A 13,487-nucleotide genomic window follows, 5' to 3' on the forward strand; every position below is an offset into this window, starting at 1 on the left:
AGCCCTGAGAAGAGGCTTCTCCCAGAGCTGCGCTATGAGAATACCAAAATCTTATGTTTTCAAGATTATTCAGCAGCAGTGGCCGCGCAGAGGAGGAAATTCTCACCAATCTGCACAAGGCTTTTTGCCATGAAAATTAGATTTGCTTTACAATACCCAGCAAAGCTAAGAGTAACCTATCAGGCGGACACGAAGCCCTACACTACGGTAGAGCAAACGCAAGCCTTTTTGAACTCGGTGGAGCCCAGATGAGAGAGGAGATTGGTGATTAAAGGAGGTCTGAAGAGACTATGCGACATAAGATCTGGCTATTTTGGCTGTGGTGGATGTTACAAATTTGTTGTATCAGTGGCCTCATGTTGGCAAATATCTTGGTGGGCCCCCTGGGTGGCCTGGCACAATTAGAGGAGTGCAGAAGCCAAGGCAGTGACGCTGAACTAACAACAGCCCAGGGCAGGCATTTTGAGGCCATTTTGGCACACCACTGCAGAATAAACATTTGGATATGTTTAATGGACGCCTGTTGAGGCCACTGAGATCATAATGAATGGCCATACCAGGATGGAGCTATTGGACGCTATGCATTTGGGGTCGAGATGGTCATTAGCTGCGTCTGGATGAGACTACAATCTGGGCATAGCAACTGCAGGAGCTTTAGAAGCCTTTGTGATTAGCGAGCTCTGAGGAAGTAACAACCGAAGGACCTAGAGAATGTATGAGGACAGAGCTGAGAGACCCCTTTTTTTTTTCTCTTCTCGCTCGTTCTTTCTACTATGACATTGATAAAGAGGCATAGTGTTGCTTGTACAGGAGGAAACCATCGACAAGTGGGGATGTTTTTAAGTGTTGTTTAAAAGAGGGGGTGGGGTTAAGTGGTGTCAATCGTGATGGTCTCATTTAGAGACAGGGGGGCTATAAAGGGGAGTTTAGGGGTAGTGGAATTAGGTAGGGATAGGAGAGGAGGGAGAGGGGGGTAAGGAGAGGGGAGGGGATAGGAACCTGGGGGACTACAGCGGTTGAGTATTGGTGGGAGAACTGGAAGCTCATTAGGAAGGCCGGAGGGGGGTGGTGGCTGGGACACCCCTCTCTAGCACAGGAATGGTTTGCATCTGCTATGATTAAATCCCATGAGAACATGGGACTATTAAAGTGGTTACACGGAATGTAGGAGGCATCCATTCCCCTAATAAGCGAACCAAGATTTTGCAGCACTTGCAAAGACAAAGTTGACATTGATCTATTACAGGAAACCCACCTATCAACTTCTGAACACACTAAATTAAGATCTTGGTGGGTGGGGGAATGTGTGTCTGCAGCAGCTCAAGGGAAAAAAGGGGGGGGGTGCCATTTTGTTTAGGAAGGGAGTAGTAGATAAGTTGGATCTGCGATTTACAGACCCGGGTGGGAGATTTGTGCTATGTGAAGTTATGATTAAGCGCCAAAAAATTCTGTTTGGAAATGTGTATGCCCCGAACCAATATGATCGGAAGTTCTATAGGCTGCTCACATCCAAATTGTTAATGGGGGCTTCCTTACCCATAGTATTAGGAGGGAACTTTAATATGGTGATGGGCCCTTTGATAGATAGCATAGGGCCTCGAAGGAACGCACCTGGACAGGAGGATCGAGGGCTGCCTAATCTTTGCTGCCAGGTGGGGCTAGTGGATGTATGGCGGACACTCCACCCCCAGGAGAAAGATTATATGCATCTTTCCCATGGTACCCAAGCTCGTATCGATTATTTGCTGATTTTGGATCAAATGTTTGGGTCTGTTACGAGATCAGATTTGGGAACCTACGGGATTTCCGATCATGCATGGGTGGAAATGAGCTGGATACAAAAGGAATGGGGGGATTCGAAATGGTGTTGGGTATTCCCCATAGAATTATATCGAGATCAAATCTTCAAGGCTTTCATTCATAAAAGTTGGCAGGATTATAAGCTTTATAATCAAGAACACGTGGGAGATAGGACACTATATATTGGGAGGCGGCTAAAGTGGTGCTACGCGGTGAGATTATCAGTTATATGTCACATAAACGTAAAGCTAGAGATCGGGAAGTATTACGATTGAGTAAATTATTAGGCATCGCTCGGAGAAGGTATGGTCACAAACCCTCCGGGACGAATAAGCAGCATTTATAAATTCTGCAAATGGCGTTAAATGAGCTCCTTCACCAAAGGGCATTGAAGTCGCAGACCTATTATAGATATCAGCTCTATAAGTATGGGAACAAAGGGGGTCGACTGATGGAATGACTAATAGCGGCAAAGCAAGGAAGGACTCGGATCTTAGCTATGAGGACGAGTCAGGGAATCTGAGTTCATACGGACAGGGAAATCAGTGAGATATTCTGTAATTATTATAAACGATTGTATGAGACCCCGCAAGAAGACGGTTTGCCGGAGGCTTTATATCTGAACCAACTTAGCCTGCCAATGCTTTCATCGTGGGATGAACAAAAGCTCAATGGCCCTGTAACAGCAGAAGAGGTAATGGTGGCGATCAATCAAAGTACGCTGACTAAGGCGCAGGGGGTGGATGGGTACAGGGCGGAATTTTATAAAATCATGGGGGAGGAGATAGTAGAACCACTGACAAACATGTTTAACGTTCTAGTAGAAACGGAACAAATATCCCCTGCATTAAATACAGCTTGCATCACAGTGATTCCCAAGAGGGGGAAAGACCCAGAATTAGCCGAATCATACAGGCCTATTTCGTTGTTAAACTACAAAGTTAAGCTGTTAGCCAAGATTTGGGAAAATAGATTAGTGAGAGTCCTGCCAAAATTGTTAAAGGACTCACAGGTAGGTTTTGTGAGAGGACGGACGATTGCTAAAAACGTGAGGAAAGTTTTGACCTCGTTAGAAGTCAGGCATCGGGGGAATATAGATTCCCTTTTGATAAGCTTTGCTGCCGAGAAAGCTTTTGATCGAGTGTACTGGAGTTTTTTATACGCAGTACTACAGAAGTATGGATTCTAGGGAAGATTTTTATCAGGGATAAAGGCTTTATACTCGAAACAGAGGACTTTGAGATTCGCCGGGGAACTCGACAGGGCTGTCCTCTCTCGCCTCTTCAGTTTGTGCTGACATTAGACCCGCTGTTAAGAGATATTGAGGAACAGCCGGCGGTGGCAGGGGTGGAGATAGGAAGGGAGATCTTCAAATGGCGGCATTCGCCGGCGATATTTTGGTTCATTTGACAAAACCGTGAGAGACCTTAGCTTCTTTACTGGAGATCTTTGCAGAATATGGGGAATACATGGGCCTACGATTAAACTTAGGGAAATCGGAGGCTATAGCCTCTTTGGAGGAGGTCTGGAGATGTTGGAGGGGTGACTTTCCTTTGAAGAGAGCATATACCTCTTTTAGGTACTTGGGAATTAGGTTGCCTATGAATCCGCTAATGCTACATGACCTTAATGTTACTAGACTATTGGAAGAGACCTGCAGTGTGCTGCAAGGTTGGCAGGATTTGCCGTTATCATTGTTGGGCAGAGTGAACTTGGTTAAAATGGTGATATTTCCCAATAGGCTTTATGTTTTACAAATAGCGCCTCTGGTTACGTTGCAAAGATCTGAGGAGCTTTTATAGACTAGTATCGAAGTTTTGTTGGAGGGGTAAAAAACCTAGAATTTGATTTTCACATTTAATAGGAGGTTGGAGTCAAGGAGGGGTAGGTGTGCCAGACTTAGCGCTTTATAACCAAGCATGCCAGTTAAGACATTTAGGAGATTGGTGCTTAGGCACTCAGGTGTATACCCCCACGACCCTAGAGGCTACACACTTTGCACCGTATCAGTTTTTTTCGCTATTACATCATAAAATAAGGCAGCTTCCTGAGGGTTTACGCAAAAATGTGTTATTACGGCCGCTTCGTGCAGTGTGGGGAGTGATTGTCCGGCAGTTTGGTGGGGATCCAGCGGTGACAGACCAGCTTACCATATGTGGTAATTGTGAATTTTTACCTGGGATGTCTAGCCGCCAATTTGTTGACTGGGCCCAGCGGGGGATCACATGCCTGACACACCTGGTAGGTGAAGATGGGCAGCCCCTGTCGGATGAGGACCTGGAGGGTCGGGTTGGAGACTCCTGGGGTAATAGATTTGCTATACGACAGGTGAGACATTATGTGGCTTCACTACCTAAGGACCCCTTGAGGAATATGTTGGGGACTAAATTAAAAGACTTCTTTCAGTCTTTTGGAGAGAGGAAGATTACAATTTCGCTGCTCTTCAAAGCAATAACTAAATGGCAACCCCCCAAGGACTATGAATATCTAAAGAGGGCTTGGGAGAAGAAGCTGGGGACATCAGTGATGCAGTGGGATATACCCAAAACAGTAGCAAGAATACCTCTATTAGTTATCGATGCCCGACTGAGAGAATGTGCGTATCGATGTATTTATAGAGGATATATGGCGCCATCTCAATTGGTATATATGGGAGGGATTCAAGGCCCCGAATGTCTGAAGTGTGGGAGGAGCCTACATATGTTTTGGAGTTGTCCAATTTTGAAAAGGTTTTGGAGCCAAATCCGCCGGTTTTGGGATCAAAAGTTGGGGATTTTGGTGTTGGGAATGGTAGAACAATTAGTATTTAGAGGTAAAAATTGATTTGAGACCCTGTTGCTCCGCAAGATGTGCCTAGTAGCTAGGAAATGTATTTTACAGTATTGGACTGTAAAAGAACCCCCAGCATATTGGCGCTGGATAAATCAGTTACACTTATTGGTATCTTGGGAGGCTAGAGATGCGAGGATTTCACAGAGGAGGAGAATCACTTTTTTGGCGATTTGGGGTCCTTACTTGCAAATCTTAAGCTCTAGAGGTTGTAGCCTACTTCTAAGTGAAGGGGGAGCTTCCTAACTTGAATAAAATCTGGTTCCCTAAGGTTCCTGGGGGGTGGGGTAAGTTTGGGGAAGGAGGTAGGGGGTGGGAGAGAGGTGGTTGGGTAAGGAAGAACTGTTAAGATTAGATAGATCTTACTGTTAGAGACCTGGATTGTGAGACCAATTGATCAGAGATGAAGGGATACTATGATTAGTTCTTACATGCCTACAGGGTTCATTCGTAACAGATGGACTTTGTATTAATCTAAGCAAAGTAGAATATTTAGCCGTTAAGTATGGGTTTGGTTTACACAGTTGAAAGACCCTCACTTTTCTTTCCATTTATAAAATAGGCCCTCAAGAATTGGGGAAGCAGAAGTTAAAGATAGATAATATAAGATCGGGGGGGGGGGGGGGGGGGGCGCGTTTCACAGGAATGTTTATGAGAGAATAACCCAATGTGGCACTGCTATCTTGTTATGCCTTCAATTTTTTTTCCCTTTTTTGTCAAAGTTAAACCATATAAAACTGTTAAATATAAAGGGAGGGGAAGGGGGATAAAAGGTAAAGACTGATGACGGATTAGTTTAGTTTGTTTTCAAGGAATACATGTTTAGCTTGGAACTGTGTACACCTATATCAGCAGATGTATTCTTTTTGAACTGTCATCAATAAAAGTTGAAACATAAAAAAATAAGTTCTGTGTCTGGCTCTCTGAATTGTCTCCCTGGCATTTGCCAGTCTCCCCTCCCCTGGCTGTCCCTGCCAAGGCTGAAAATCGGGATGGTATTTCATGTCAGTCACAGCAAACAGGAAAGGAAGACAAATAAGATTTTAATTATTTATTTACTGCATTTGTATCACACATTTTCCCACCTCTTTGCAGGCTCAATGTGGCTTACATTATGCCGTAATGGCTATCGCCATTTCCGGAAGGAGAAATACAGAATATTATTGCATTTAAAGTACAGAAAATCTACTATAATAAAACTCACCCTCAACGTTCTGAAGACAACGTTCTGAAGTCACTCAGTCACTCCCTGAAGGGTTCATGGATTCATGGTGGTGAACCCACAACACTGACCATGTCTCTCTGCCCAGCCCTCGCATGACGGACCAATCAGAAAAAACACCCTCAACATTCTGAAACACAAAGGACCATCACAACACCGTTCCCAGGCAACACTAGGCAACGTAAGATGGACCAATCAGAGGAAACTACGTGACAATAAGGGAGGAGCATTCCCCAGCAGAATGGCTCATTATCTGTGCAGCACGGAGAGCACAGAACCACTGCTGGAACGAGAGAAGAATATTCCTGCTGTGGGTATGTGCAAAAATAGACCGGCACAGCACATCCCACAACCCCCAAGCAAAAAACAAAACAAAAAAAAGACACACATCAACAACCTGCACACACACCGCACCCTCACACACTCACACACACACACACAAAATAACTCTGTGACACATACATACACACACACACACACACACACACACACACACACACACAAAATAAAGCCACATGCTAGCGCCCATTTCATTGGTTTCGGAAACGGGCCTTTTTACTAGTATAAAATAAATTAGAAGTAAATAGATATAAAAATCATTTCAAGTATATGAGGACAAGGGTAATGTGTAACATTCAGTAATGTCATTGTAATTAAAGTAAACAGATAAAAAGAGTTCAAAGATAACTTGTTCTGTGCTGGTGAAAGTTTTGATGTCAATTCATTTATGAAGGATCCTTGTGGTAAGTCTCTTTGAACAGGTTAGTCTTTAGTAATTCCTGAAGGTTGTTAAATCGTGCATTGTTTTTATGACATTGGGTAATGCATTCCATATAGTGGTGTGCTGGAGCAGGCTCTCACAGGCTCGCAAGAGCCGGTTGTTAAGTTTTTAAGAATTTTGGGAGCCGGTTGTTAAAGCAGGGCCCTCCATGGCTTCTTTAACAACTGGCTCCCAAAATGTGGGCTTGGGCCCCCTGCTGAATTATCTTTTACTTTGCTGGTGGGGATGCTGAGCCCTGCAAGCCAAGTAAATAGACTACTGCTGCTCCCTGCTCCTTGTTTCTAGCTCTGGGCAGCAGGCTGGGACTTCTCTAGCATGTGAGAGAAGTTCCAGCATGCTGCTCAGAGCAAGACGTTGGGAGTGGTGGCAGTCCATTTATTGGCTGCCAGCAAAGGTATGCCTAGCGTGCCCGCACAAAGGGAGGGAGGGAGGGAGAGAGAGGCAAGTGTTGCCCCCCCCCAGCCCTTCCAACTGCAGAGCTGGTTACATCTGAAGAAAGAGCCTGTTGTTAAAAATTTACCAGCACACCCCTGATTCCATAGTTGCGCGCAGGTGTAGGAGGAGCTAGATGCATATACTGATTTGTATTTGAGTCCTTTGCAATTGGGATAATGGAGGTTCAAGAATGTGCGAGATGAACATTTTGTGTTCCTTGCTGGTAGATCTATGAGTTCTAACATATATATCGGGGCCTCGCCATGAATAATTTTATGAACCAGGTGCAGGTTTTGAAAGTAATTCAATCTTTTAGTGGGAGCCAGTGTAATTTTTCTCTGAGGGGTTTGGTGCTTTCGTATTTCGCTTTTCCAAATATGAGTCTGGCTGCAGTGTTTTGGGCTGTCTGGAGTTCCTTAATAATTTGTGTTTTACAACCGGCAAAGATGGAATTGCAGTAGTCCAGATGACTTAACACCATTGACTGCACCAGACTGCGGAATACCTCCCTTGGGAGGAATGGTTTTACTCTTCTTAGTTTCCACATTGCATGGAACATTTTCTTTGTTACATTTTTTGCATGACTTTCTAGTGTGAGATTTCAGTCAATTGTGACTCCCAGAAGTTTCAAGGTGTCCAAAACAGGAAGAGTCAGGTTCGGAGTATTTATATTGGTATGGTTAATCTTGTTATATTGCGATGAGAAAATAAGGCATTGTGTCTTATGTTACTTTGTGACAAAATTAACATGTCCTGAATGAAACACACGCTATGCACCACAAGCAGTGCTTCCATAACAATTCACAGCACTAGTCACATAGTGGGAATCTGTACTCTGCAAGAAAAGCCACCTTGCTGGAAATGCACATTTATCTGTGATTGTTTGCTATTAATATATGTATTCTGTTTTATTATTGTCTATTTTTTGTACAATCTTTTTGGCTTTTTAATGGACAAAAACTTGCGATGTCTGATGACATTTGTATTATTGTTTTACATTTTTAATGTTTGCAATCTGCCCTGATCACATTACAGAACACAGATTTAAATAAAATGTGTCTTACATACCACACACACATGGATATTTTGAGCACATGAAATATTTATAGATAAAATTCAAGAAAACTGTTCAGACCCATACATACCTTGCGGCATATGCAAGCAGGAGAGGACTGTCCCAGGGCTCCAAGTCACTTAATAATTTTACGATTTTTGGCAGGTCTTCATTGTCTATGGCAACTGTCACTGGAGTAGAGACAGTCAATTCTGAAAGGGAGAAAACTATCTATAAAGCTGTTCAATTTGTTAGAACTAAGAAAAAAAAAGTTAGTCACACCTGTAGCAGACTAGATGGACAATCTGCTGTCATCACATTCTTCTACTTCCCTGTAGTTGGAAGCAGAAAAGGATGATATGCTCAGGTGCCCATCCACACTTAGGACATACAAAAAGATAATTAAAAAAAAAAATTAAGAATTGGCAACGTACTGAAGAGTTAGTATTTATCTTGTACTTTACTGTTACCAAGATTTTGATGTTAGAAGATAAATTTAAAAAAGCAAAAGAATAAAAAGCAGAGGAAATCTTATGAACAGGATGCCTACATGGAAAGTCCAAAAAGGTGCCTACTTTATTTCTATTTTATACAAAATAGACAAAAGGCCTGAGAAGCTATTGAAACACACAAATTTACACCTACTTGTGATCGTCGCCGGAAATGGGCCGACACCGAATATACGAGTTTAACACCGGTGATGGACAGCAAACATGCTGCATGCCACTGGCTGAATATTGGAACCGATGAGACTTTTTACTGGGTTTTCCTACATGCCAATTTAATCCCAGTCTGTTAAATTTTTGGACAGTTAGATTGCCGTCAGATGGACGGACATTCTTGATCTCTTTCCAATTTTATTGGGTTGGAAAAGATAAAAATGCAGAATCATTTGTTTTGTTTAGTGCAGGGGTCCTTGCTAAATGCATAGGTACATTCACATTATCTTCTGATGCATTTTAATTATGGGCCTATGTGATATGCATATCATACTCCCAATAGCACACAGGCTCTGCACTTAACAAGCTTTTGGTACTAGAGGGATTAAGGTATAACCCCCTCCCAGGCCCCTAAGATGTGACAGGGAAAGTACATAACAGGCTCTATGACAGCTTCAGATATGATGGCCATTCCTTTTAGAGCAGCAAGCAGGTCAGTGCAGTGGACTGTCGAGAAGGGGACCCAGACCCATATCTCACTCTAACTGGTACATTTGTGGTGGAACATGTAAGCCCTCCAAAAGACACTAATCCCAGGATTCTATATATGGCAGCTAAAAATCCACGCATAAATCAAAGCGTATTCTGTAACAATGCACATAACTTAACTGGCTAATCAGCGCTGTTAACTGGATGTTAAGCAATTATCAGCACTAACAGGCATTGAGATTTATGTGCACAACTCGCTAAGTGAATTCTAAAACATGGTGAACTTAAATTCGAAGTTTCATAGTTGAAAGGAGTGTGGCCATGGATGCGGCGTGAGCGTTTCCAAAATCTATGCGATTATAGAATACCTGATCTGCACCTAATTTAGGCTTTGGATTTACACCAAGTAAAATGTTGCCTAAATGGATGTGACCAAATTTAGTCATGTAGTGAGCCGCATGGCAAATTCTATATACCATGCAGAAATTTAAGTCTATTCTATAAAATTTAGGCGTACTTTAGAAAATACACTTAGGCGTATTTTTTTTCTGCGTGGATTTTTCTACTAGCCCTAAATATCTACTGTATCTACTTATAGGTGACACCTGCAGTGTCTTTGCTTAAAGCCCACCTCTTTAATGCTGCGTTCGGCACCTAACCCTTACCGTTCAGTGAATCCAGACTGCCCCAATTTGACTGCCCCTATCGGACCGACTGTTCACTTGTCTATTAGATTGTAAGCTCTTTGAGCAGGGACTGTCTCTCTTTGTTAAATTGTACAGCGCTGCGTAACCCTAGTAGCGCTCTAGAAATGTTAAGTAGTAGTAGTAGTGTAATGGAGTACAGTTGTGTACAGGTTTTTGTACAGCGCTGCGTACATCTAGTAAGCACTACAGACATGATAAGTACAAGTAGTAGTAGTTTTGGCAGGTTTGGAGGGTTCACCTTACAATATAAGACGGTAAAGGCAAGATGTGTACCTGGAACCTTTTATGTGAAGTCCACTGCAGTGGCCCCTAGGGTGCCCCACTGCCCTGCTGGGATATCTGTTTGGCCAGTCTACTAAAAATGCTGGCCCCATACATCCCAATGGCTTGTTTTTGTACTTTTTTTTCCCCTTGGACTTTTTTTTTAATTTTTGGCCTCACTGCATCTAGCAAATACCCATTTTTGAAACAAAAAGTTGGGACGTTTTTCTGGTTTGAAAATAGCCATGTTCACTATTGGATTTTTGGATGTTTTTCACAAAATGCCCAAAATCGGATTTAGATATATCGAAAATGCCCCTCTGTCTTTTACTCATTCCCTAAATCCTAAAAAATACTACTACCCACAACAAATAGGTACTGGCACATGTGACTATGAAGATTTAAAACAATTTTCAGGACCTTACCAAGAAAGAAAGCCCCACCCCCCCAGAAAACAAAAAAAAAAGATCTATGACTACCCAACTGAAGAACTATAACTAGCCAATAAGTTAGCTAGCAGCAAGTATGTTAAGACCACATTTAACAGTGCTACACAGGAAGGGAAAATTAGGTTCTTACCTTGGTAATTTTCTTTTCTTTAGTCATAGCAGATGAAGCCATTACATATGGGTTGTGTCCATCAACCAGCAGGGGGAGATAGAGAGCACTCAACTTTTCACAGTGCATCATGGCCAGCCAGCTCCACTGCCTCTTCAATATTTGAAGCTTCCAAAGCAGTATGGCAAACCGCAATGGGAATAACATGAACTTTCCTCACAGCGAACGATGGCCCCTTAACAAGGGCATGAACTCAAAAGGAGGGAATGAACACATCCTCCTGGAGGGAATAAACTCGTCCTCCTTATTGTATAACTGGAGGGGATACACGCAACCTCCTGGAGGGAATAAACTCATCCTCCAAAACATAAACTGGAGGGAATGGACTCATCCCTCCTATAAGTGAACATGAATCCTGAAGACTGTTTTCCAACTTTCTCCCAAGGAAGGAACTTCAGGAAACAAGAACAGAACCTGAAACAGATTCACAGCATACAGACAATCATACAGGGAGGGCTCATGGCTTCATCTGCTATGACTAAAGGAAAGAAAATTACCAAGGTAAGAACCTAATTTTCCCTTCCTTGTCATCAAGCAGATGAAGCCATTACGTATGGGATGTAACAAAGCAATCCCTATATAGGGTGAGAACAGGTCACACAACGCGCTAGCACTTGTGCTCCAAAACGCGCATCCCTCCTAGCAGCCACATCCAGCCTGTAATGTCGGGCAAAAGAGAGCTTAGAAGCCCATATTGCTGCACTGCATATCTTGATGAGAGAGTGCTCCAGTTTCAGCCCAAGAGGAAGAAATCGCTCTGGTAGAATGCGCCTTAAAGGCTACAGGCAGAGACCGGCCGGCAAGCAGATAAGCTGAAAAAATAGTTTCTTTGAGCCAGCGGGCAATAGTGGCTTTAGACGCTGGAGACCCTCTGCGAGGACCTGATAGCAAAACAAACAGATGATCATAGATCCTGAAAGAGATAGTAACTCGCAGATACTGCAGCAGAGTCCTGCGCACATCCAACAGGTGCAACTGCCCAAAAGATTCTGGAAACTCCTCCTTATCAAAGGAGGGCAAGAAAATAGGCTGGTTTAGGTGAAACGTTGAAACCACCTTAGGCATGAAGGAAGGCACGGTCCGAACCGTGACCCTGGACTCTGAGAATTGCAGAAATGGGTCTCTACAGGACAGCGCCTGGAGCTCTGACACCCATATCGCCGAAGTAATGGCCACAAGAAAAACGGCCTTTAGTGTCAAATCTTTCTCCGATGCTCGCCGAAGTGGCTCAAAAGGAGAAGCCTGCAGGGCCTTCAAAACTAGCCCCAGGTTCCAAGCTGGACAGGGTGCTCGCACGGAAGGCCGGAGCCGAAGCACCCCACTAAGAAACCGTGCCACATCTGGATGAGCAGCTAAAGACATGCCTTCAATCTTACCACGAAGGGAGGCCAACGCTGCCACTTGCACCCGCAGGGAATTATAGGCCAAGCCTATTTGTACACCCATCCTGCAAAAAGTCCAGAATCGGCGAGACAGGAGCCCACATGGGTGTGATTGCTTTTGAAGCACATGAAGACTCAAACTGACGCCAAATCCTGGCATAAGCCACGGAAGTGGAATGCTTGCGGGCCTGCAGGAGAGTGGAAATGACTGTGTTTGAATAGCTTTTGTCCCTCAATTGCGCCCTCTCAATCGCCATGCCATAAGACCAAAGCGGCAGGCGTCCTCCATGGCTACCGGGCCCTGTGACAACAGGTTCGGTACCAGAGGTAAAGGAAGGGGAGCCTCCACTAGCATCTGTCGGAGGTCCGCATACCAAGGCCTCCTGGGCCAATCCGTGGCGATGAGGACCACTTCTCCTGGGTGCAGCTGAATCCGCAGGAGCACGCGCCCTATCAAGGGACACGGAGAGAACACATATAGTAGGCCTGGAGGCCAGGGCTGAGTCAAGGCATCCAACCCTCCTGAGCGAGGATTTCTCCATCTGCTGAAGCACGGGACTTTGGCATTTGAACTTGTCGCCATAAGATCCATCACGGGCTTGCCCCATTTGGCACATATCTGCAGGAATACTTCATCTGCTAGTTCCCATTCTGCTGGATCGATCTGATGCCTGCTTAGATAATCGGCTTGCACGTTGCTCTGACCTGCAATGTGAGCTGCCGACAGAAAATGAAGATGCAGCTCGGCCCAGTGGCAAATCTGTTCGGCTATGCACTGAGTGCCACCTTGTCGATTTATGTAGGCCACTGCTGTCGTGTTATCCGACATCACTCTGACAGCCAATCCTTCCAGGGTCACTTGAAAGGCCAGAAGCGCCTGAAACACCGCTTTCAACTCTAGGCGGTTGATGGACCACTCCGACTCCTCGGGTGTCCATAGACCCTGGGCATGCTTCCCCTTGCAATGTGCGCCCCAGCCCTTCAGGCTGGCATCTGTCACTACTAGACACCAATCGGGGAGCGCCAGCGGCATTCCTCGCCGCAGCATGCTGTCTGAGAGCCACCACTCCATGCTGAGTCGGGCCGCAGGGAGCCAAGAAAGTCTGCATTGATAATCCTGAGAAACTGGAGACCATCTTTGAAGTAGGGAATACTGTAGAGGTCTCAGGTGCGCTCTCGCCCAGGGCACCACTTCCAATGTGGCTGTCATCGATCCCAGCAGCTGGACAATGTCCCAAGCTTGCGGGCGG

General features: G+C 44.5%; 1 protein-coding gene across 6 annotated transcripts in view; it reads right to left on the bottom strand.

Annotated features, from left to right (window-relative positions):
• HPS5 (HPS5 biogenesis of lysosomal organelles complex 2 subunit 2) overlaps positions 1-13,487 on the bottom strand; it is a 379,294-nt gene that overhangs the window by 47,316 nt on the left and 318,491 nt on the right. For all 6 annotated transcript variants that reach the window (XR_003941938.1, XM_030201106.1, XM_030201107.1 and 3 more), the window contains one exon: positions 8,213-8,333. Coding sequence is in view for 5 of the 6 variants with exons in the window: in XM_030201106.1 (XP_030056966.1) it covers positions 8,213-8,333 (121 nt within the window). In the remaining variant the exon portion in view is untranslated. The remainder of the gene's footprint in view (positions 1-8,212; positions 8,334-13,487) is intronic.

Source organism: Microcaecilia unicolor, chromosome 4, assembly GCF_901765095.1.
Source record: "Microcaecilia unicolor chromosome 4, aMicUni1.1, whole genome shotgun sequence".
NCBI classification, from domain to species: domain Eukaryota; kingdom Metazoa; phylum Chordata; class Amphibia; order Gymnophiona; family Siphonopidae; genus Microcaecilia; species Microcaecilia unicolor.